The sequence below is a fragment of the Siphateles boraxobius genome, unplaced genomic scaffold, assembly GCF_051911475.1.
Source record: "Siphateles boraxobius isolate OS27281-9 unplaced genomic scaffold, OSU_SipBor_1 9, whole genome shotgun sequence".
NCBI lineage: Eukaryota > Metazoa > Chordata > Actinopteri > Cypriniformes > Leuciscidae > Siphateles > Siphateles boraxobius.
In genome coordinates this window covers 5,902,805-5,928,686 of record NW_027509219.1, presented here as the reverse complement: position 1 = coordinate 5,928,686, position 25,882 = coordinate 5,902,805, and the positions used below count along the sequence as shown (strand labels likewise).

Here is a 25,882-nt window from a genome sequence, read left to right as displayed (position 1 = left end):
CTGGTGGCAGGGCTGGGTGTCTGAGGCCTACTGGCACACTTGTGGGAACTCGAGAGAGAAATGGCAAAGGCAAATGCAAGTTTCTACAGTGGTGGTGAGCTATCTGTGTGGGAGAACGGCTATGTGGAGCAGCTAAAATTTAGTGTTGGTGAGCACACACAACAAAAAAGTTTTGAGTATCTTAGTTGACGTTCTTTAAGCAGCATCGACTGATGACTGGGCTCTTACATGTCATAACCTATTACTCAAAAATGCTGTTGGTACTTCTCACATGTTGTGCTCCGAGAGTAAAAAATAGGATGAAACCAGAAAAGAAGAGGAAGAAAGGAGTGTTTTACCTATTTAGGTTTAGCTAGGAGACATAGGTAAACAGGAGTCACTTCTGGGTTATGCTGCTGTTAGACTAAGCTACCAGGGACACATCAAACATCTCAAGGTCCAAAAGAAGAAGAAACAATGGGAAGTGTTTCCAGTTCTGTCTGGGGCCTACTGTGCGTTTGTGTTTAGCCGTACTTCATGTACTTAGCTTGGTGCTAAGGAGTGAGGATGGGTAAAACACAGATAGGAAGTAGGATATTAATGACCTGTGTGACTCGCTATGGAAACAACAGTCGCTAGATATTGTAATCCTATAGAGAGAGAGAAGATGAGGATAGTGACTAGTGATCTAAAATAAGGTAAAGGTAAAGTTAGAACGTCCTTTATAGCTCTAAGAAAACTAAAAGGAAAGGGAACCGTATCAAGTAATTTAATTAAATTTCAAATTTAGTTAAGTTTTTTTTTTTTAGCTGAATATAAGAATTCAGGCTGAAACAAAAGTAAATAAATAAATTGAAAATAAATAAATAATGTAAACATTGAGTGTTCTCAAAGCTCTGGTAACTAGAGGGGAACTTGCATAAGCAAATTAATTTAATTAAATTCCCAATTTAATTAAATTCCACTTAAATGAATAGGACTATTCAGGCTAAACAGGTGTAAATACACAAAATAAAATAGGGGTAGACTTAAGTCAAAATAAAAGAAACACAAATAAAAACCCAAAGTATCTGGGTTTCAATTGAAAGTGAAACCAAAAGGGAGGGGGTCAAGCAAGAGAGCGAGAGAAGAGAGTGGCGTATGCTTGTAAGTTAGGATTGAGGGAGCTAACTTTGGCTACAACAGTCACTTTTTTACACGAGGGTCTGTGAGATTGGTGCTGTTCTCTGATAAATACTAAATAGTAAGGGGGCTCCGATTGATCGGTCGCCGATCATAATCGGCTTATAATTGCTTTGGGGTATGTGATCGGCGGTCTCTATAAAGGCCGATCAAGAAAAGCCGATCAGATGACGCAAAACTCGCGAGATAATTTTTTATGCCCTGGTAAAAATGGCTTCACCGGTCTGGCAATTCTACAAGGTGTGTGAAAAAGACAATTCATTAGCAATCAATCTGTAATGTGTGTAGCCTATACCATGCCGCTGCCCACTTGTCAAACTGTGCAGCCTCTCCGTTCAACCCGTAAATAAATCCATCGATCTGCAAACTACGCTTGAGTTCTTAAAGGTTGTATCAGTGATTTCTGGCCCAAAAATAAATGTCTAATCTTTCCTAACGATCCGCTAGCTGCCCGCCCCATAAGCATGCCGTCCAAAAACCGCGTCTCTGTAGGCAGCCTAGGCTCTGAGATCTGCACACAAAAACAAATGGGTACAACCACCACTCAAAACCAAAATAAACAGTGTTCCAACCAATCACTGACAGGGGCGGGTGTTGCTCCGATTTCGCGTCCAGCTGTGCACGAGCGCAAAACCTCAACACCCGCCCCTGTCAGTGATTGGTTGGAACACTTTATTTTGGTTTTGAGTGGTGGTTGTACCCATTTGTTTTTGTGTGCAGATCTCAGAGCCTAGGCTGCCTACAGAGACGCGGTTTTTGGACGGCATGCTTATGGGGCGGGCAGCTAGCGGATCGTTAGGAAAGATTTGACATTTATTTTTGGGCCTGAAATCACTGATACAACCTTTAAATGGTCTAGCAGTAGATCATTTGCCAAGCGTGTCAGAGAGGTCATAGATATCATATAGAGGCGTGATGCCCTATTGGCCCCTGTGGCACAAGAAATGCGGCCGCCATCTTAAACCGGTCATACTCCTATTTGAGTTGCATAGCAGCAGTAGATGCCAGAGCACTGTGTAGCATATTCCTGCTCAAATCGGCAGACAATCACTCGGGGATTATTTTTCACAAGTAAGATTCCACAAGTAAGACCGCGGCAACGAGCGCTCAGCTTGAGTAAAAAACAATACATTTTAGCGCTAGATTTCTTATTTAATAGCGAACTAAATGAATGCTCTGCTAGTTAACTGGAGATGCTTTATTTATTTGTATTAGGTACATCTGTGCGTGCCTCAATGTTAAAAAAATTGGTGGGTGACAATATCGATCCTTAGAAACAGTGGTGGGACACGACTTCACTAGATCTAAAGTCAAGTCAAGTCACCTTTATTTATATAGCGCTTTTACAATACAAATTGTTTCAAAGCAGCTTTTACAGCTAAACAAATCAATCTAACCATAGATGTGACTGTGGTGGCTTTCCTAATCTGTTTAAAATACTTTTGAAAGGGTTCTTGCAACAAAAAAAATAATAATATTGATGCTTGAAGTATTTTTATTTGTATTTTCTTTTTTTGCTGTGCACTTAACTAACTGTTGTCCTTTTAAGTGTATTAGAAAAACTGATGGCTGACTGACTCAAAACATTATTTTGGCTATAGCCTTTTTTGTTGCAGTTTTTATTTTAAAGTAGTCTAAAGCTAAATTTAAAGACTCATATGTTCTGTCTTTTATCTTTCTTTATTTTATATTCTACAGGAAAGTTATTTGTCAAGCCCTAAGCTGTTCCCAAAAACCAAGCACAGGCTGCTAAGTTAATATGCTGGACATGTTGCTTGCAAATAAATACACAGGTGTCAATTTACACGACGTTGTGTGTGAGTGACTCTTTTTAACAAATCAAAACAGCACCGTTCTTTCACAGACAATGGCAAATTACTAGTTAGCTGGGCTAGAATTTATACCACTAATCTGACGCGATTGTTTCATATGAGCGCTTCAGGGGTTTAATATGAATACAATGACGTAACGAATAATAAGGCCTTAATCGGTGATTGAGGAACATCGCTCAGATCACATTAAAAAATGCTGAAAATGGAGATTTCTTCGTCCATATCAGGTAAATTTTTTTCTGTTACCATTTATACGCGCAGCTAATCTGAGATTTCTTCGTCAGAGAAGTCGTATGCTCGATTTATATCTGAAATTAGGCTTTCTTCGCTAATATCAGGAGTTTCTTATCGTACGATTTAAATATGCATGTAGGGTATGGACCAATCAGACACATACTAATTATTCATTATATACAAAGGTTTATGAAACTCCTCACACAGCCAAAATGAACAAACACAAGGGCAGAAACAGTGTCATGTTACAGGGCATGATAAGGAGATTTTACGACCTCCGAGGAATGTGGCCACATACTCAAGAGAGAGACTATGAAACAGAAACCCTCTTTAAAACAGACTTTGCTGCATTAATCATAGACTAACTGATCTATAAATGAACATGCATAAAACTGTGAAAGAAACAGTGTAAATGGTTTACTGTCTCGTGTACTATTAGGTATATATTATGGTATGTATCCTGGTATACAACCAACTAACGATCAATGTAACCTCACCTGTATCATGCCTCCTACCTAATTAATCCTCATTTAATGACTCACACTTTGATGTACATCACCTTCTTCTAGAATGCAGTGTGGATGTGTTATAGCTATCTGAGCATTAATGAAGGTATAATCATGCTAGGGACAAAGATCCGTAAATCAACTAAGAGCCACTTTCCCTCTCAGACATGTCACCTTTCTGATTGGTCGAGTTCAACCCTTAGGGGAGGATCTTTTCCAGGTCTTATTAGAGACAGTCCACATGTGACCTCGCTCTCTTAGTTCTTTCATCCAGCCGCAACACTGTTCTGGTGATACTGGGGAACCCCCTCCCCCTCCACGGGGGCCCCAGGGCCCAGCAGGCCTCGATTCCAACCAGATATGGGCTCAGGCAGGAGAGAGATGACTCTCTCACAAAGAACCAAGGACAATCTCAAGAGTTTTGGAACAAAGACTCCAACCAACAACGACTCCAATCACCCATCCTTCCGACTTCCTCACTTCTCCTGGGTGCTCGGCGTGGCCTCAACAGAGTCCCAGGCCTTGACCAAACCAGTCATGCGTTCCTGGAGAAAGAGAACGCTCAACCAAATTCCACTTGACACTGCCGGAACCATCAACGACTTCAATTTTCAACAACTTCAAGAATTGTTCCCATTACAAATGCAAGTATTCAATTCAATAAAATGTTAAAAAGAAATTCTGATGGTTCTTCTCATAGACCCTCTTCCGGTTTCCAATTTAATCCTATCACTAACCTATTTATGTATTCATGTGTGTATGTTGTTTAGTTTATTTATATTCATATAAATATCTATATTTAGTTAATAAAACTTGTACATAATATGTATTTGGTTCTGTTTTGTTTGCAATACAAGTCACTTTACGATCACGGTTTTTGCTACTGGCTCAAAGTACTGTACAGGCGAAGAAATAATTATTCTTCTGTGGCTATGGAAGATACCCTTTTCTTAGAATAAATTAATAATCAAAAGAGTTCGTTGGAAGAACTGATTAATTGATTGTAATATTAATTCAGCCACATCAAGTTAATCCAATTAACTGACCCAAATATTTATAATTAATAATAACAAGACATTATTGATTATTAATATTTCCAAAAAGCTGAGTTCCTTACATATATGGTGGAGAATTTTAAGGCATCGTATTAAACATTGTATGCAAGCAGACAGTAATCAACCATATGTTGTCCCATAAGTTTTTATTAACATCTCATACATGCACGTACAAGTTTCTGGGTAAATCAGCAAAACTATAGCTTGAATATGCCTTCCTACGAATGGCAGAAAGTTCACAAATGCTATAATGCATATTTAAATCGTACGATAAGAAACTCCTGATATTAGCGAAGAAAGAAAGCCTAATTTCAGATATAAATCGAGCATAAGCCGGCTTTGACGAAGAAATCTCAGATTAGCCGCGCGCATAAATGGTACCAGAACAAATTAACCTGATATGGACGAAGAAATCTCCATTTTCAGCATTTTTGAATGTGATCTGTGCGACGTTCCTCAATCACCCATTAAGGCCTTATTATGCGTTACGTCATTGTATTCATATTAAACCGCTGAAGCGCTCATATGAAACAATCGGGTTGAATTAGTGGTATAAATTCTAGCCCATTTAACTAGTAATTTGCCATTGTCTGTGAAAGAACGGTGCTGTTTTGATTTGTTAAAAAGAGTCACTCACACGCACGTCGTGTCTAAGCGAGAGACTCAGTGCAAACTGTCAGCACAGCTCGTCCGCTGCTCCGGCCGATCTGTGTTGTTGGTTGGCATTGCGTCCGGAACGCGAGCAGGCGTTCCTATCTAGTTTTTCTGACAACAGCACCAATCTCACAGACCCTCGTGTAAACAAGCGACGGTTGTAGCCAATAGCTCCCTCAATCCTAACTTACAAGTAAAACCCTCTAACTTACCTCGAGTGATAGTTTTAAGACCGCCTAAAAACTTAGACACGTTAGAGCGTAAAGTGTAACCTTAAACCAAAGACTATAGATTTTGCGTGATTTGAACTGAGTGATTTGAACACGAGTAATGAGAGTCAAAGCTCTTCGAGGCTTTGAATCAAAGGAGTCAACTGCGTCACAAATGATTCTTTGTTTGAAGCGCCCTCGCTGGCGACCCCTGCTGGTCAAAACAGTGGAAGTGTAGCGGAAACTCAAATCAACGGAACACCTTTTACAAACCAATCGCAAAGGTTTTATCAAAAGGTGTAATCAGGTAATGGCAATCCGCGAGCTACCTAATATCGTTTAATATGAGGTGTCTTTCAAGGCACAATATCTTAGTAAACTGTAGGGCTCGTTTTATGAAAGCTTGACTTGAAAGTCAATCAGACCCTTTATCAAATGCGTCATTAAATGTGTACGAATCTATAAAGTGATACGAGATCACATAGAGACCAGATACACACTGGTTCACGAACCGTTGAAATTTAAAACAATTTCGAAACAGCTATGACGCGTAACGAAGCCCAGTTTAATAAAATCACATGACCTTAGCAGTGATACACATTACACACTCCGAATGATTTGAGACGAATGATTCACCCTGGTGTCGGAGCTTCACGAAGCACGTCTCATAAGAGGGTTAAACCACCCTCTTCTCTCTCTCTTGCTCTCTCTCGACCCCTTCCTCTTGGTTTCACTTTCAGATTGAAACCCAGATACTTTGGGTTTTTATTTGTGTTTCTTTTATTTTTACTTAAATCTACCCCTATTTTATTTTGTGTATTTACACCTGTTGAGCCTGAATCGTCCTATTCAGTTAAGTTGAATTTAATTAAATTGGGAATTTAATTAAATCAATTTGCTTATTCAAGTTCCCCCCTAGTTACCAGAGCTATGAGAACACACAATGTTTACATACATTTTTTTTGATTTTATTTCAATTTAGTTATTTACTTTTGTTTCAGCCTTTATTTCTTATATTCAGCTGAAGAAAAAAAAAAGGGCTTAACTAAGTTTGAAATTTAATTAAATTACTTGATACGCTTCCCTTTCCTTTTAGTTTTCTTAGAGCTATAAGGACGTTCTAACTTTACCTTTACCTTATTTTAGATCAATAGTCACTATCCTCATCTTCTCTCTCTCTATGGGATTACAATATCTAGCGACTGTTGTTTCCATAGCGAGTTACACAGGTCATTAATATCCTACTTCCTGTCTGTGTTTTACCCATCCTCACTCCTTAGCACCAAGCTAAATACATGAAGTACGGCTAAACACAAACGCACAGTAGGCCCCAGACAGAACTGGAAACACTTCCCATTGTTTCTTCTTCTTCTTTTGGATCTTGAGATGTCTGATGTGTCCCTGGTACCTTAGTCTAACAGCAGCATAACCCATAAGTGACTCCTGTTTACCTATGTCTCCTAGCTAAACCTAAATAGGTAAAACACTCCTTTCTTCCTCTTCTTTTCTGGTTTCATCCTATTGTTTTATTTTGGTTTTGCTCTAAATGTTACTCTCATAGCACAACATGTGAGAAGAACCATCAGCATTTTTGAGTAATAGGTTATGACATGTAAGAGCCCAGTCATCAGTCGATGCTGCTTAAAGAACGTCAACTAAGATACTCAAAACTTTTTTTTGTTGTTGTGTGTGCTCACCATCACTAAATTTTAGCTGCTCCACATAGCCATTCTCCCACACAGATAGCTCACCACCTCTGTAGAAACTTGCATTTGCCTTTGCCATTTCTCTCTCGTGTTCCCACAAGTGTGCCAGTAGGCCTCAGACACCCGGCCCTGCCACCAGGACCACCTGAAGACCCGGCAGAGCAGTGTCATGGACATCCTTCAGCCTGAAGCAGGCAACGACCTGCCACGGCAGAGGAAGGAACAGTTAGGCAACAACGAAAGCAGACGTCTGACACCCAGCCTGAGCCGCCAAGAGCTGACCAACATTATCTTCTCCTTGGCCATGCTCCCGCAGGCCTCAAACAGGAGGTAAATGAACTAACGCTGCCAGCCACAGGACTCCACAGAGAACGAACCTTGCTTACCGGGAGAAGGCACAGGACAGATACAGAGACACTGACAGCGTGGAGCAACTGAAAGAGATCACCAGTTTTCAAGCGGCTCTGACAGCTGCTGAGCACCTGCCAACAGACGAGAGAGGAACTGGTTGAACTCAAAGAGAGAGACGCTGAAGCCATCGGCTTGCAGCCAGAGCTGAAGTCCCAACACTGACTCAGCGATGCTGCAACATTATAGACCAGCTCGATTTGGTCCAAATAGAACTGAAACAGTCCAACCAACTGCAAATGGACCCCATGAGAAAGATGTACCCTGCTGAACTTCGCATCAGCAGCGTAAGCTTCCCCAGCCCTGCACAAAAGGGGGGGGGGGGGGGGGGACAAACCCCTCTGCTTAACATGTCATCAGACAATTTCCTTAAAGCTTCTGCAGCCGTGGAAGGAAAAGGATTGATTCAGAAGAATCTTGAAACGACGCGTGTAGTGACACACAAAGACCTCAACCGAATGGCCAGACATATCCCTGCATTTACACCAGAGCTTGCTAGACTCTATCTGATCTGGATCACATCCAGCCCAGAGTTGCGACGCTTTCTGGCTCGGCAGCCAGAAAACATTCAGTCTAACTACCAGCAGCTGGGACAAGCCATCATAACAGGATTCTCAGACTTAAGAGTCTGAATGTAGACTGGGCGCGGTCCCAGACACCAACCAGGGTAACCCTGAAAGTCCCTGTGCTACTACCACAGACATCAAGCGAGCTACCTCGGAGCGTGCAACGAACCTGTGATGGAGGAAGACACCAGCTTCAAGAACCTTTTGACTCTGAACTTCAAAACCCAGAAGACACACGGCATGACCACAATACACGACTCTGCTACAAAGTTCCTAGTCAGCATAGGACAAACTCCAAATAGGGCATTCGTCACCCTAATGCCAGATAGTAAGCAAACCACCTAAGCTGTGAAAACTAGCATGACCTAGAGCCCCTTCGTAACTACTGTTATCCTAAAAGTGCTTATTTGATCATTCCGATCCAAATGGGACATGATATGCGATACACATTTTGATCACTAGCTGCTGGCTTGTCTAAATGCAGATAAAACGATAGCTGGAATTGACATCTCTACTTAAAATAATAATAATAATAAAAAAAAAAAAAGGGTCTTAACTGGTATCGGTAATTTCAGCATTAAAGCGTAAGTCCCTTTGACAAAGGAATCTCATCTCAGCGGCATGCACACTGTACCGGTATTTATTAGTCTGCTTTGGTTGAAGGAATCCAAATTGCAGTATTGCTTAATCTGTTTCTGACGAAGGAATCTCAGTACAGTGTTATATAAACGTAGACTTGGGTGATGCTCCCCTTTCTACAAAGTAACGACCTTACAAATTATTGTTAGATTGATGTAATTCACCTAAATTTTGGCTGCATCTACAAGCAGAGAGCTACCTAGCGATCAAAACTGTTCACTCGCTGAAAAGTCAGTATTTATGCACGAGATGGACGTAACTATATAGGCTTAGACAAGCTTTGACTTACAGCAAATCTATTTCCTTACTCTGTAAACAAATAGAATAAGTTGTGTAAAGTAAAGAGAAGAGTTCCATGAAATTTGCAAATGTCAAACCACATTTGCATTTTACTGAATGTAACATCAAGTTCTTGAAAGACTTAAAGTATAGGCGCCCCCTTTTAACCCGTTTAAACATGCATAACTCATTTAAAATGTGCAGACATTCTTCATAGACTGTTGAATTGTTCTGACATCCACTGGTTCCCATGACAACGACTTGTCACAGGAAGTGCTAACTCGTGACGTCATTTTGTAAACAAACCAGCCTAGGTGGCTAAGCTAACTTAACCTAGCGTCCATCCAGCTTAGGCTAAGCTAAGCTAACCTAGCATCCATCCAGCTTAGGCTAAGCTACATAATAACTTCTACAGTTAGCGGTTAGCATCATTTACTTGAAGCCTTAATTACAGCTTTTATGTATACAGCGAAAAGTATTCTAAAATACTTTCTTTAACCCCAATTAGGGTTTCTAATTTTTCTCTTTCCTTACTTTCAATTCTTCTCAGCTGAATTTCACCTTCACTAGTTTAGGCATAGTCCTTGCTGAGCGCTGTAGGCTAAATTTGCAGATGCCCTGTCAATTAAACCCAAGTTTAATTACATGTAAGCTGTGTAGCTAGAGAAGAATTCTTATAGTTATGAGAATTTTCATCAGCATGTTGACTAAACCTTTGGAGGGACACACACGGTGTGGTCTTAAACACGCAACAGCTGTGACCCACTATGGAGTGTTGGTCCAGGCAAATCTAAAGGTTAGTCACTAGTGCTATTGATTATTCTCAATTTCAGATCATTCCCGCTGTTTTGATCACTTAAGTCCTTTTTATTTTTATTTTACTTCGATAATAATAGCAGTCAGCTATTCACTTGTCTATTCTGTCATGTATATGATTTATTTCCATTTCCTCTCTTGTTCAAATGTGGTTCCATTTCCCATAGGGCCCAGAAAGGAACCAGAGACACCTTTATTTGTGATTTTGTTTATTTTCAACAAGTGCACTAATTTTTATCACCCTGCAACAAGTAATTTCAACGATTACTAGGGCATAACTATAGTCCTGAGGATTGATAATAAGCATAATTTGAATAGGAAAGCTGTCCTTTTTCCTCCTATTCTTCACTTCGACAAGCCGTGGTGAACTACCAGTTAAGTCCAGAGAATATTTTAGTCATAAGAACCATCTTAAGTCATTTATTTCATCTCGGCTATCCCCTTTCCAGGAAATACTCTCGGAACCACACAAGTCTTAGCCTCCTAACATCCACAGCTAAGATCATAAGGATACAATACACACTTCACTAGCTAGCTACACATGAAATACCTAGCTTTATGCTACATATCTAGCGAACCCATTAAACCGTGGCTCTGAACTTTCTAGGGTCATGCATTAGTCTCTCACCACAAGTGTGCCAAAATGTTGCAGATCCTCTACTTAACCTGACCTTAACCGGACAGGAGACCGAAAAGACTGACAAGCCATCGCGAGGAACACTGTTCCACCCATGGCTGCTGACATCCGACAGCACCAGAGCCAACGGAACTGCATCATGAGAGAAGAGGACAAACGACCCATGACCCAAGCCAGAGTTACAGCCACACCGGGGTGATCAAGATTCTCATCTCCTTACCCCACCTTATGGGTATAAAACAGAAGGTAAACAACCTCACATAATAGATCACAGCGTCCCACAAGGAGCGGACATTTGCCCAAAGCCTTACAGACCAGCTAGAGACTGAGGTTCGAGTCAGATTCAATGCAGCTGGACTGAGCATGCCCAGGACCAGCACAGAACTGTCACCATGGCAACAACCCAGGTACCAGCCAAGCCCCTTGGAGAAGCCATGGAGGACAGCACCCTCAACCTGCAAACACCACAGGAGGACCAACGGCTGTCAACGACAGCATCCTCTTCCATACCCTTCACACAGGTGTCAATCTGAGGCTCCGCAAGGACAGCTGGACGCACCTGCCTCAGAGTTACTGGTGCTGCTGACACACGCAAAATAGCTCCCTGCACAGGACTCACCCGAGGAGTCCTGTAAGGTACAAGCTTCCGACTCCTTGCCCACCCCAGCTTAGGCAAGCTTACGTCGGCACCACCATAAGGACAGAACAACACTTCAATCCTTCAGACCTCTCGTGACTGAGAGGCTAACAACCACCTTCTGACCTCCGGCCACCAGCACCAGGTCAGCTTGAAAACCTCTCTATGCTACATAGAGGCCTAACCACTTCCTGCAACCACAAGGAAACACCTGCCCAAAAACTAATGAATTTCAGAATGCCCCAACACCTGCTGCCTCAACACCTGCTGCAGAGCAACCAGAGGCCACCATAGCCTTCCAGCCTTCTATGACAAGTGTGTGTCTGATCTCTCTCTGCACTTCCAACTTCGCTCGTGGTTGTCCTTGAGGGGGGACAACAACGATCGAAAGGTGGGATCTGTAGGGTATGGACGAATCGGACACATACTAATTATTCATTATATACAAAGGTTTATGAAACTCCTCACACAGCCCAAATGAACAAACACAAGGGCAGAAACAGTGTCATGTTACAGGGCATGATAAGGAGATTTTACGACCTCCGAGGAATGTGGCCACATACTCAAGAGATAGACTATGAAACAGAAACCCTCTTTAAAACAGACTTTGCTGCATTAATCATAGACTAACTGATCTATAAATGAACATGCATAAAACTGTGAAAGAAACAGTGTAAATGGTTTACTGTCTCGTGTACTATTAGGTATATATTATGGTATGTATCCTGGTATACAACCAACTAACGATCAATGTAACCTCACCTGTATCATGCCTCCTACCTAATTAATCCTCATTTAATGACTCACACTTTGATGTACATCACCTTCTTCTAGAATGCAGTGTGGATGTGTTATAGCTATCTGAGCATTAATGAAGGTAGAATCATGCTAGGGACAAAGATCCGTAAATCAACTAAGAGCCACTTTCCCTCTCAGACATTTCACCTTTCTGATTGGTCGAGTTCAACCCTTAGGGGAGGATCTTTTCCAGGCCTTATTAGAGACAGTCCACATGTGACCTCGCTTAGTTCTTTCATCCAGCCGCAACACTGTTCTGGTGATACTGGGGAACCCCCTCCCCCTCCACGGGGGCCCCAGGGCCCAGCAGGCCTCGATTCCAACCAGATATGGGCTCAGGCAGGAGAGAGATGAATCTCTCACAAAGAACCAAGGACAATCTCAAGAGTTTTGGAACAAAGACTCCAACCAACAACGACTCCAATCACCCATCCTTCCGACTTCCTCACTACTCCTGGGTGCTCGGAGTGGCCTCAACAGAGTCCCAGGCCTTGACCAAACCAGCCATGCGTTCCTGGAGAAAGAGAACGCTCAACCAACTTCCACTTGACACTGCCGGAACCATCAACGACTTCAATTTTCAACAACTTCAAGAATTTTTCCCATTACAAATGCAAGTATTCAATTCAATGAAATGTGAAAATGAAATTCTGATGGTTCTTCTCATAGACCCTCTTCCGGTTTCCAATTTCATCCTATCACTAACCTATTTATGTATTTTTATACGATATATGTGTGTATGTTGTTTAGTTTTATTTATATTCATATAAATATCTATATTTAGTTAATAAAACTTGTACATAATATGTATTTGGTTCTGTTTTGTTTGCAATACAAGTCACTTTACGATCACAGTTTTTGCTACTGGCTCAAAGTACTGTACAGGCGAAGAAATAATTATTCTTCTGTGGCCATGGAAGATACCCTTTTCTTAGAATAAATTAATAATCAAAAGAGTTCGTTGGAAGAACTGATTAATTGATTGTAATATTAATTCAGCCACGTCAAGTTAATCCAATTAACTGACCCAAATATTTATAATTAATAATAACAAGATATTATTGATTATTAATATTTCCAAAAAGCTGAGTTCCTTACATGCATTATAGCATTTGTGAAACTTTCTGCCATTCGTAGGAAGGCATATTCAAGCTATAGTTTTGCTGATTTAGTCAGAAACTTGTACGTGCATGTATGAGATGTTAATAAAAACTTATGGGACAACATATGATTGATTACAGTCTGCTTGCATACAATGTTTAATATGATGCCTTAAAATTCTCCATCATGTATGTAAGGAACCTAGCTATATGAAATATTAATAATAAATAATAACTTGTTATGATTAATTATGAATATTTGGGTTAGTTAATTGGATTAACTTGACATGGCTAAATTAATATTACAATCAATTAATCAGTTCGTCCAACAAACTATTTTGATTATTAATTTATTCTAAGAAAAGGGTATCTTCCCTGGCCACAGAAGAATAATTATTTCTTAGCATGTACATTGTTTTGAGCATGTACAGCGTTTTGAGCATGTAGCAAGAACAAACCGTAAAGGGACTTCGTATTGCAAGCGAATCAGAACCAAATACATAAAGTGCATAAGATTTATTAACTAAATCATAAACATAAATAAACTAAACACACATATATACAAAAATACAGAAATAGGTTAGTGATAGGATTAAATTGGAAACCGGAAAAAGGGACTATAAGAAGAACCATCAGAATTTCATTTTCACATTTCACTGAATTGAATACTTGCATTTGTAGTGGGAACAATTGTTGAAGTTGTTGAAAATTTAAGACGTTGATGGTTCCGGCAGTGTCAAGTGGAAGTTGGTTGAGAGTAGGGGTGCGCCGATCCGATACTCCGTATCGGTATTGCTCCGATACTACCAATATTTGCTGGATCGGGTATCGACCAGACGAGACCATCCAAATCCGATTCCGATATTGTAGCCTACGTATGTTATTGTTATACAACACAAAAGGCACAAAAACATTATAAAGCACCATAATGTTTTCGTGTACTATATTCCAAGTTTTCTGAAGCCATTACATATAGTTTAATGTGAGGTACAGATTTAAGTCGTTAAACTCAAGTTCACCAATAAGTGCTTCCCTCCGCTGCTGTCAGTCATTCTACATTCGGCACTCAAACAGCGCGTCGCGCTCGGGTACGACAGTCGACACCATGAAACTCTCTCCAAGATGAGTCAATATTCCTATTATTATACTGTAGATCTGTAGATAAATGTCGATTGTTTGCATAAAAAGACTTTAACTTGCTGGAGTTTCACATGTTACTTTCTACCAGGTGTCTGTTAGATCCGGTTAGATCACAACACTGGAGTAGAGAGTGATATAATTGTTCTTCACGCGCACATTAACTGAAATTTAAAACTGTTAAAAGGCTCAAACTAATGAATAAATAAAGAAATATATATATATATATATATATATATATATCTTACTTTTGTGCTTTGAACTTTTCAATGCGAAGTGCTGCGCGCTGTGACTCCATGTTGCTTCAAACACATCATTCTGCGCACAGGATGTGCATAAGTGTTCGTGCTGCTCTGAATTGGAGCCTTTCATATTACAATACTTTTGCCCAATGGCAGTTTATTGATAGCCTTAGTTGTTCTGTCCAATCTATCATATGTTGCTGCTTCATTAAAAAAGTTGCGCTTTATATTTTAAAATAAATGTCTTTTAATTATATAGTATATATTTTCTCTGTTTATTGTTTTACAAAGTAAGGAAAATAATGTTTAAGTCAAGCTTGATACCTTTAACAAAAGAATAATCACAGTCTCTTCCCCACAGTGTGGCATACAGATACAGTTTATTAGGTAATTTGGCACTGTTTTTTTAATTATTATTTTAGTATTGGATCGGATCGGTACTCGGTATCGGCCAATACTGAGTCACAGGTATCGGTATCGGAGGCAAAAAGGCGGATCGTGCCACCCCTAGTTGAGAGTTCTCTTTCTCCAGGAACGCATGGCTGTTTTTTTCAAGGCCTGAGGCCCTGTTGAGGCCACCCCGAGCAACCGGCGTGTTTCTGCCCTTGTGTTCGTTCATTTGGGCTGTTAGTTTTGGAGTTTCAAAAACCTTTGTATATAATGAATAATTAGTGTGTGTCTGAGTGGTCCATACCCTACACCTACACTAGGACCGGTCACCGGGGGGCGATCAAGATGCTTTGGCTTCACTTTTCAGGGCTTGTGCGGGAGCTTGGTATTGATCAAAACATTTTTAAATGCATGAACTTTTATCTTCTTCAAAGTCGCCATCTTATGTCTAAATTTCAGCTTTACTTCCTGTTCATTCTCTCAGACATCTTCATGAGGTGACACCTGAGATGCTTAAACTGTTTAAAGGAGTTCCCATGCACCCTGGACACTTGTTGTCTGCTTTTTCCTTAAAGGCAACATATTAAAGGCCCTTTTCACAAGATGTAATTTAAATCTATGGTGTCCCCAGAATGTGTCTGAAATTTCAGCTCAAAATATTCCCAGATCATTTATTATAGCTTGTCCAATTTGCCCCTTTTTGTGTGAGAGCAAAAACCCTCCATGTTTGTGTGTGTCCCTGTAAATGCAAATGAGCTGCTGCTCCCCGACACCGTTCAGAAGGAAGGCGATCTTTTACACAAGCATGGAACACGCGAATCTCACTCATCAAAAATCTAAGAAATAACCAGTAGCAAAGTGCAGCCTTAGGGGAGAGACTCAGGAAGAGGCCCGGGTTCGTTTGACTTTGGTTTATTCACACTGCCAGTGATTTTCCGGAATCAGAGTTCACACACAACCCGTAAAGACACGTGACATCGATGTGACATGTAATGTCTCAGCAGCGTCTAGTTTGCTTATGAGCTGCGATTTCTCTCTCGAGAAACCACGCTTGTGCATTTTTTTTCTCTCCGATTCAATCATAAACTAGCGCATTACGTACCGTTTTTGAACGATTCTGGCTTCAGCGCCATCATTACGACATGGCATTGATTAGTGACGGGTTAAGGTCACTATTTGGGTTTCTGAAACATTAGGAGTAACCCGTTTACATGAGTGAGCAGAGAGAGTTACTCCTGTATACATGGAATTGCAATATCACGATGTAAACGGCGACGCACGGTAAGCGTCTGGACGTACGGACAACCTTAAGACGCAATATGCGTCATTTCTGATTCTTCTTCCTGTATCCAAAGACAACAACAACAGCAGCAGCACGCGGATAATGAATAGTTCGGGGCAGATAGCGATCGCATTTGTTTGCGCTTTGGTGCTGGTACTGACCTCGCTCCAAATGTATGCTGTGTTGCTTCTCGCCATGTTTACTTCCGGTACACTGCACACGGGTTTTTGTATGCGCAGAGAAGTTCCTCTACTCAAAAGACCAAGATTCCTTGCGAATAGAACATGCGCAGAACACAAATCATTATGGGGATATGCCGATACGCGTTTACATGACCAAAAATTCGGATTAGAAAAGGGGTACCCCAGGTATCATATCCCGGTTTTTAAAATCAGGGATATGAGCATATTCGGTTTTTTGCCGGTGTTTACATGGCCGTGCGTGACCGGGTTATTGCTAATATCCTGGTTTTGAACGGGTTATTGGCTGCATGTAAACGTATTTAGTGATTACTTTGCACTTCTCTGTGCTTTTTAACTAGGCAGGGCCTAAAACTAACTTTTTGCCACACCTGCTGGTGGTTTAAGAAAATGAACTTAAGAAAAAGAAATATATATTTTACCGGCCATGAAACCGCTTTTTGCTAAAACAGGCAGTAATACAGCAAAATTTCAGATACCTTTCATGATTCACTATTCTCTATTCCAATTTCAAGGCCACAGCTAAAACTACTAGCCTAACTAATTTAAATTTAAAACATTATTAAAGACATGTAAACAGTCAGTAATAAAATAAGAACAAATAATCAAATTACAAGCAAAAGCACAAATAAATAAAAAACAAAGATACACATGAAATAAACAGTGCTTTTCAGTTTTTTCAGGTAGGTCTAACAGTAGTTTTCAGGTACAGAAATGTAATAATGAACGCAAATGTAAAATAACACTGCATATTCTTCAGTAGGGTTGCAAAATTCTGGCATTTTCAAGGCTGGAAACTTTCCATGGGAATTAACGGGAATATATGGGAATAAATTCGAAATAAACTGTGAATTTGCAAAATTGTAGGTTAGGCTATAACAGGGAACTTAATGTAGTTGGAAAAAAAGTCTTGCAGCATAATTTTTGTTAAAACAACCAGATTTAGTGCAATTTCAGTTGAATTTCTACCCTGCACATTCCTCGATCACATGCACACAGCACATTACTTACTTCATGGCTATTGATACGGAAGTAAAATAATGCCAAATGTTTTTGACACAAAAAAGCTTATTGAATTGCACTAATTGAAAAATAATACATTGCATTAACAGTGCTTGCATTTTAATGCATAGCTGTGAATTTTTCAATTCAAAACATTTCACACACATTTTCATTATTAAAAATTCAATATTATATTCACCTTTCAGATTTCACTTCCAAAATATTCATTCTGTTTAAAAATACAACCTATAATATTCGACTGGCAAATTTCTGTACATTTTTTTCCGCTTTGCAAATTCGCTTCCACATATTGACAGAAAATCCAACATTTCACATTGTAAGTATTTGTGATGATTATCAGGGCCAGTGTATATATATGATAAAGCTGTTAAAGACACAAAAGCTGTGTTTAAATTTAAGTCTTCTTCACTGTTGACTTTGTACGTGTAAGCAGCTTTCTCTACCGTGAACGAGATTATAATGTGATTTCCTGATGCTGATGTACATCATATCACAGTCCTGCAAAGATGACATAAAATTTACTCACATTTGCTCTCCTACTTAAAACAGTTTCGTTTTAGAATAGTGAGTGAGTGCGACCTGGATGCATCAGTGAATGGTGAGATATTTAGCTAAATAAAATGATCCTGCCAGAAGAATTGCGTGTTAACTTTATTATTTCTTGTTCCACCTCTATCATCTCAGTGAGCTTTTATGAAGGCTTACTCATTCGCTGTAAGGTGAATTTTGCATTTTCCGACGTTTCAGTTTGGACGAGAAACTTTTGGAAAATGCTTGAAAACGCTAGCGTGGACCGAGAGCGCTTTAAAACGAAAATGCCTTTTTCAAATGTATCCAAATTAATGTAAACGTAGCCTGAGCAAACATTTAGGTGAGATTATTTAAATGAACCTCCCCTCCACACATTTTTTCCCCCTAAAAAAATCCCCCATAATTTAGGGGGCTGAGGTAAGGCTGGTAAGGCTGAGGACACACTTAACAACTGTAAGGCCGATTATGAATGTAATTTGATACTTATGACTGATCATGCCCCAAACGCGCCGAGTCGCATTCAGTCAGTGTTTAAAATCTGCTGCAGTCTTTGGAAACAGTCTGTAAGTGTGTTCAGTTCAGTCTTAGAATGTTTCAGCCAGTTGTAAAGTGTATCACTGGCTTATGGGGGGAATCCCCCCCCCCCATTCTCCAGGTTCTAACTGCCACAGGACTATTGAAGCCATACTTGCTGCATTTGAACCCAAGTACTATCCAGCTGCATTTGAACCCAAGTACTATCCAGTTAATTAAGTTTCGATGATATTACTTGGGTAAGTACCCAAGTATGGTGTTAAATACCAAAATGTTTATACAGTAGCTATTTAGCCAGTAAATCAGATATGCTAATTGAAAATTAGTCAAGTCATCTTTATTTATATAGCGCTTTTTACAATACAGATTGTTTCAAAGCAGCTTTACAGAGATAACAGGAAAATAATGTTGTAATAATATTGTTAAATATAAAATTAAATGTCCCCAACTAAGCAAGCCAAAAGCCAATGGCGACAAAGGCAAAGAAAGGCGAAAAAGGCGATAGTGGCAAGGAACCAAAACTCCATCAGTGACAGAATGGAGAAAAAAACCTCGGGAGAACCCAGGCTCAGTCAGGGGGCCAGTCCTCCTTTGGCCAATGAACGAACAGTGTATGATTATGATTCAGGCAGCATTATAGGTCAGAAGTCAGATTGGATCAGGATTTTCACAATATTTATCCAGTTCCATCTGGTTGGAGGTCGGAGTATTCACGCTGGTATGGAGGCGAGTTTGTTGAGGTGTACATTAGGGCTTCACAGGGCTGATGAGGCTGGCACTTCAGGGATGCGTTGTCGTCGTGTACATGCGATGGTCCTTCATCAGGTCTGGATATGGCTTGGATCCAGCGGACTGCGGTAAACCTCGGGACAAACAGAGAGACTAATATTAGCGTAGATGCCATCCTTCTTATGATGTACAAAGTACATCAGGATTTATGTGAAGTGTTCCAGGTTCCGGCTGATCTAAACTATGCAGCCTAACATTGAATTATAGAAGTCTATAATGTGTTATGTGTATGCTAGGCCAAAGAGATGTGTTTTTAGTCTAGATTTGAACTGACAGAGTGTGTCTGCGGGCAATGTTAGGAAGATTGTTACAAAGTTTTGGTGCTAAATAGGAAAAGGATCTACCGCCAGCAGTTGATATTCTAGGTATTATTAACTGGACGGAAATTTCGAGATCACAATAGACGTGAAGGACTAGAATGCGTTAAGCTAGTTAGCACTATTTCATTGACTATTTACAAGGCTAGCTATCATGTGTTAGCTAACTCAAGCTGTGATGCTCGCTCTTCTACCTTTTGCTGGCCAGTTTTCTGTTATCATACAGAGTTGTAGTACCTTTACTATTTTTTATGTTTTTGAAAGAAGATCAAAAATCCAAAAGAAATTATTATATTGTGAAACATAATTACAATTTAAAATAATGGTTTTCTATTTTAACATGCTTTAAAATATGATTTATTTCTGTGATGCAAAGCTGAATTTTCATCAGCCATTTCTTCAGTGTCACATAATCCTCCAGAAATCATTATAATATGCTGATTTGATACTCAGTTATTATCAATGTTGGAAACAGTTGTGCTGCTTAATATTTTTTTATAACCTGTACTTTTTTATGATGATTTGATGGTAAAATTAAGTAGTTAATACTATCAAGAATATCAGAAATATCAAGTAGTTCGTTTATAACTGTTCACTATTGTCATGCTTATTTTAATTTATTTATTTAGTGCCCAAGTATTGTAATTGTTTCCTCTCTATATTTAAGCTAATTTTATAGTACTTTTATTGAAGTTGAGTACAACACTTTTCAATATATGCTAAAATGCTAGATTATGCTTTATGCTTAAAAATATGCTAGATTTTCATAGTTTCATAAGAATATCCATCCACCATTGACCTAATAACTATTCCACAGGTGGAACTAATTATCAAGAAACACAAAGATCAGCTATTGGCAGAGAGATACCGTTTCAACATGGGAATACTCATGGGTGAGGAAGCATGTCATATGTCATATGAGTACAGTCATGCGTTGTGCTGATGAGGAATACTGTCTGTTTGTGCTCTTCAGGTGAGGCCAGAGCCGCTCTCAAATGGGCTGATGGAAAGATTGTCAAGAATGAAGTGGATATGCAGGTTTGTGTGACAGTTTTACTACCTTGCTCTAATCAGTCTAAATCGTTGTTAATGTATGTGCAATGAATATTTCTGTTGGCTTTTTAGGTATTGCACCTTCTGGGTCCAAAAACTGAGGCAGATCTGGAGAAAAAGCCCAAGGTATATATTTTTTTCACAGTCACTAATTTATTGTTGCTAGGGCTGAAACGATTCCTCGAGTTACTCAAGTTACTCGATTACAAAAATTCCTCGAGGCAAAAACTCTACCTCGAAGCGTCGTTAAATTCCTATGACGCGCACTATACGCGCGGCGCAGGGATTTGATTGTTTCACACGGACCGTTTATTCACACGGACCTGTTCAGGAAGCATATATTTTGAATTTAGTTGGCGCGATGGCGGAGAATAAATATGTAAATAAACTGCAGAAATTGTCTTAAGTGTGGGATCATTACACACTTAATTCACTTAATACACTTAACTCGCTGAAACAAGGTAACATATTCTAAGCCTATTGATGTCAGCTGATTTTAATCCCATACTGTATTTGTAGCGATGTCGTGATGCAGTTTGACTAGATATGATTTTTAGCTTTGATGACATTTTTAAGTAGTAAACGTAACTATCACGTTCAATTGCAAGAGAGTATAGCCTAAAAAAAGAACCCCTACACACACACACACACACACACACACACACACACACACACACACACACACAGACACACACAGACACACACACACACACACACACACACACACACACACACACACACACACACACACACACACACACACACGCCAGTCAGACCAATTGCAGCAATGCATCAAATATTCTTAAACTTTTATGTGGCCACACAACAATAATTTCAGCATGCATTCACTGGACACACCGGGACGTGATGGAGGAACAAATATTGTATTGCAGTCTTTGTGAGACCTTGTTTGTATTTCACGTCTGCCAAATAGTTAGACAACAACCAAAAATTAAAGACCCCAGCCTCTTGGTTTTTAATACAGATTTGGAGTACTCATTTTTCAGTTAAAACGCACGGAACAAAAAGTCCGTCAGCTTTTACTGCGTGTTCAACAACAAGTCACGTTACAGCTCTTCTTCAGCGTTAAACTACCAGAATACACAAATATGCTTAGATGCTTAGAGTGGTTATATTATAACATCTTAAAGGAAAATTCACATATGAGATAGCTTTATAACTTGCATACTATTTAACTTATAGTATATAACTTATAACAGCTTTAACTGAAATAGACACAAGTTTAATATAACTATTCTGTTAATAAAACGCACACAAAAAATGTATCCGATTACTCGATTAATCGATCGATTAAGTGAATAATTTAAGTGCATAAGTGAATTTGATCAAAGTTACGTGCCATTCAGAAAGACTCATGTTGTGGACACCTGGAGCAACGCAACAGAGCAATTAAACCAAAATAATTCAGTGTTTTATTACAATATTGTTCTCTTTATAATGTTTTGTAATATGACTGTCCCAATAGTCATTATTAGTCGTGCATTGCCGTTTGAGCTGGCGTGCTGAAGAGGATCACCGTACACTTTACTACATACATGTTTAACCAAATGCATCCTATATGAGATTAATCAGATATAGATAGGCCTACACAAAATAAACACAATATTACAACTTACATTTGCACAAAACAAAAGGCTGTGAATGCACACACAAACTTATAGTCATGATGGTGCAAAATGGTCCCAAACATAACCCAGGCGTGCTTGCTTTACATGTTTCGCGGTTGAGCAAGTCCATGAACCGGCTTAATCGATGATCAATAAATTTTATCGATTAAATGTATTATCGACAATTAAACGATCGTCGATTAATCGTTAACATCCCTACTCATTACATTTTCCACAATGAAGTAGCTATGTATGTGTGCAGGATATATTGTAACGGTCCAAAATTACTGCATCGCAAAATGACAAAAATAGGAATTGGTGACTGCCAGCTGAATGTATGTTGCATCATATTGGAGCTAATCTAGTAAGGTGTTTCTTTTGTAGATCACTACATTAATTATAATTTGACTGATTTACTGTTGTTTCATTATTGTTGTTGTACAAGACAACCTTCTTCTGTGGAACTTCTTCTGTGGAAATGTACAGAACAGGGAGATTATTTGGCACAAGCTCTGACACCAGCCCTGCCACTATATTGGTGTAAAACATATTACAGATAATAATGTTATGGAATCCGTATTCCAAAACAGTGCTCAATTTTCTCTGCTGAAGCACGTGCTTTGCTTTTAGCTTTGGAACAAATTGAAAATACACAACGAAAGGATTCTATAATTTTTAAAATATAAAGTATAATTTTTACTCTAAATCTTGCCTTCAAGCAATGGACACTTTAAACATTGTTCATCCTTTAGTGGACTGCATCTTAACTAAAGTTTATTATCTAGAGAATCAGTTCTTCAGTATTATCTTTGCTGGGTTCCAGGCCATGTTCAACTTTCAGGAAATGAGCGAGCTGGTGCAGCTGCTAAGGAAGCTTTTAATCAGGAAGTTTATGAAAGTCAAATTCCTCCCTCAGATATCAGACCTTTTATTAATTGGTATATAGTAGATAAGTGGCAAGTGGAGTGGAAAACGTGCAAGAATAATAAGCTATATGAAATTCATACAATTTCAAACAGACTTTTAATCGCTCTTAAAACTAGATTGTCGGATCAAGTGGTATTCACCAGATGTCGTATAGGTCATACAAGTTTGACTCATGCTTTTTTGCTTAAAGGTGAAGGCCCAACTTTATGCATGTTTTGTAAGATTCCCCCTCTGTTAAACATATTTTATTGGACTGTCCTGGGTATAATACAAGTAGAATGCTCTTTTATGAAGTTATTTCACTTAAGGACTTATTTTGTAAGATTATGCCTGAAAAGGTTTTGGATTTATCATATTATCATATCATATAATTTTTTTATCATATTATTATTTATTTATTTTATAAAATGATATTTGTATTTTTGTAATTTAATTTTCGCCATGAAAATAGCTTAAGATGCTGACATGGCATTAAATAAAACTATCTATCTATTACAGATAATTATGTAGTTATGTCAACTATGCAGCTGTGAAATGTGCTGCCATCTTTTTTTCTTTTATCACAGGCAGCCAAAACCAAAGCTGCAGAGAAGGATGTAAAGATTGAGCAGGTTTCTGAAATAAACGGTAAGACACAGAAAGCTATGAGACATTTTTTACTGCACTTTAATGTGATTTATGCATCTTTAGTTTTGTGTTCGTGAAATGCTGCTTCAGAAGGGGCTAGGGTTAGGCAGTATGAAAACATATATTGTGGCGATGATATGAAGTTTCTATTGATAGAGGTTTCTTCAATCGTCTTGAGACGTTGGCACAGTTCTTTTGGATTTAGTCTGTCGCAGTTTCTTCTGTTTCTTCATGTAATCCCAAATGAACTCGATGAACAAATGAACTCGATCAGATCTCTGTGGAGCATACTGGGTGTTGACAGACTCCTTGTGCATACAAAAATCTCACTGGTTTATTGAGAATAAAACAATTTTTTTGCTGAAAATGCTAAGAATTTTGGACAGTACTGTATATCTGAGTGAATCAGCTGAATGAGAGAATTTAGGCTGAGACTTCCAAAGGAAATTGATTGGATCGTGGTTGTTTTCTAATTGCTGCGATCTTTGAGATTTTTGCACAGCTTCAATGTGCTTCCAGTATCAGTCACTTCCAGTTATTTTAGCTGTACAAAAACAGTCTGGTATGCTGCTCGATACTGCAAACTGGTATTTGTAAAAAAAAAAAAAAATTATTTAAAATATTTAAATAATATCATATTTAGTGGTTCAAGCACGTAGTGCTGAAACTAGGGATGCTCCGATCGATCGGCCGGAGATCGGTATCGGCCGATATTCACATTTTATGACTCGATCGGTACTCACTAACGTTGGCCGATCTCACAAACCGATCACAATTTGATGAAGTCAAAACGTGAGAAGGTGCATGATGCGTGGGGACTTAAAGGATTTGGCAGTCATGTCATCGCTGGTGTGGAATTACTATGATGTGTCGAGAAACAATGAAAATTAAAGCAGCGAGCAGCATTTAGCGGTGTTCAAGCAGTTAAGGCCATTAAGGCCGTTAAGCACAAAAGCATCAAAAGACATTAAGTTTTATTTAGCATTAATTTAACCACTGACATAATAGATGGAAAAGACCATTTACAGCCAATACAGGCAATTTACCATAGGAAATATATGGTTTTAAAGCTTTTTAACAGTTATAGCGCCACCTATTGTCCGATCTCCATAAAATTTTGTATGCTTGTTAATGATGTTATGTCACATATGCTCACCAATTTTTGTGAAGTTCTGAGTTTTATTTATGATTTATAGGCTTTTGACTGTATTTTGCCACACCCCTTTTCTAAATGACAGCCACCCAATTGCAAAATTTAAACTTTTTTTCGATAATTATTGATCTAGAGAGTCCAGAGAATTGTTCTAGACTGGTCTGGTTCCGATCGGGCGAAAAACCAGGGACTAGTTCGCAAAAGTGGGTTTTGGACAAAATCCGACATAACTTTTTTTTTTTTTTACTTAAATCGAAATCGGAGATATACATATTGTCCGTATTAAGCCAAGGATTACCATCTGGCCAAGTTTCAAGTCTCTAGGCATTACGGTTTGGGCTGCACGATGCGTTTTAGTTTTTTTTTTTTTTTTCAAATAGCAATTACAATAGGTTTTCAGCACTTCGTGCTTGAACACCTAATAATAATGAGACCTTTTTGACAGTTGTAGCGCCACCTATGCTCCGATCTCCATGAAACTTTGCATGCTTCTTCACCATGTTCTGACACATATGCTCATCAATTTTTGTGAAGTTCTGAGTTTTTATTTATGATTTATAGGCTTTTGAGTGTATTTTGCCCCACGCCTTTTTCTAAATGACCCTGTTACAGCCACCCAATTGCAAAATTTCAACTTTTTTTCGATAATTATTGATCTAGAGAGTCCAGAGAATTGTTCTAGACTGGTCTGGTTCCGATCGGGCGAAAAACCAGGGACTAGTTCGCAAAAGTGGGTTTTGGACAAAATCCGACATAACTTTTTTGGGCCAATGGGGGTCATACTCAGATAGGTTCTCCCCAAAAGTGTGGCC

General features: G+C 39.1%; 1 protein-coding gene across 1 annotated transcript in view; it reads left to right on the top strand.

Moving 5' to 3' along the window:
* qars1 (glutaminyl-tRNA synthetase 1) overlaps nucleotides 1–25,882 on the top strand; it is a 78,436-nt gene that overhangs the window by 10,802 nt on the left and 41,752 nt on the right. The window contains exons 4-7 of the mRNA XM_077224575.1: nucleotides 20,500–20,575; nucleotides 20,656–20,720; nucleotides 20,808–20,861; nucleotides 23,857–23,917. Of these exons, the coding sequence (XP_077080690.1) occupies nucleotides 20,500–20,575; nucleotides 20,656–20,720; nucleotides 20,808–20,861; nucleotides 23,857–23,917 (256 nt within the window). The remainder of the gene's footprint in view (nucleotides 1–20,499; nucleotides 20,576–20,655; nucleotides 20,721–20,807; nucleotides 20,862–23,856; nucleotides 23,918–25,882) is intronic.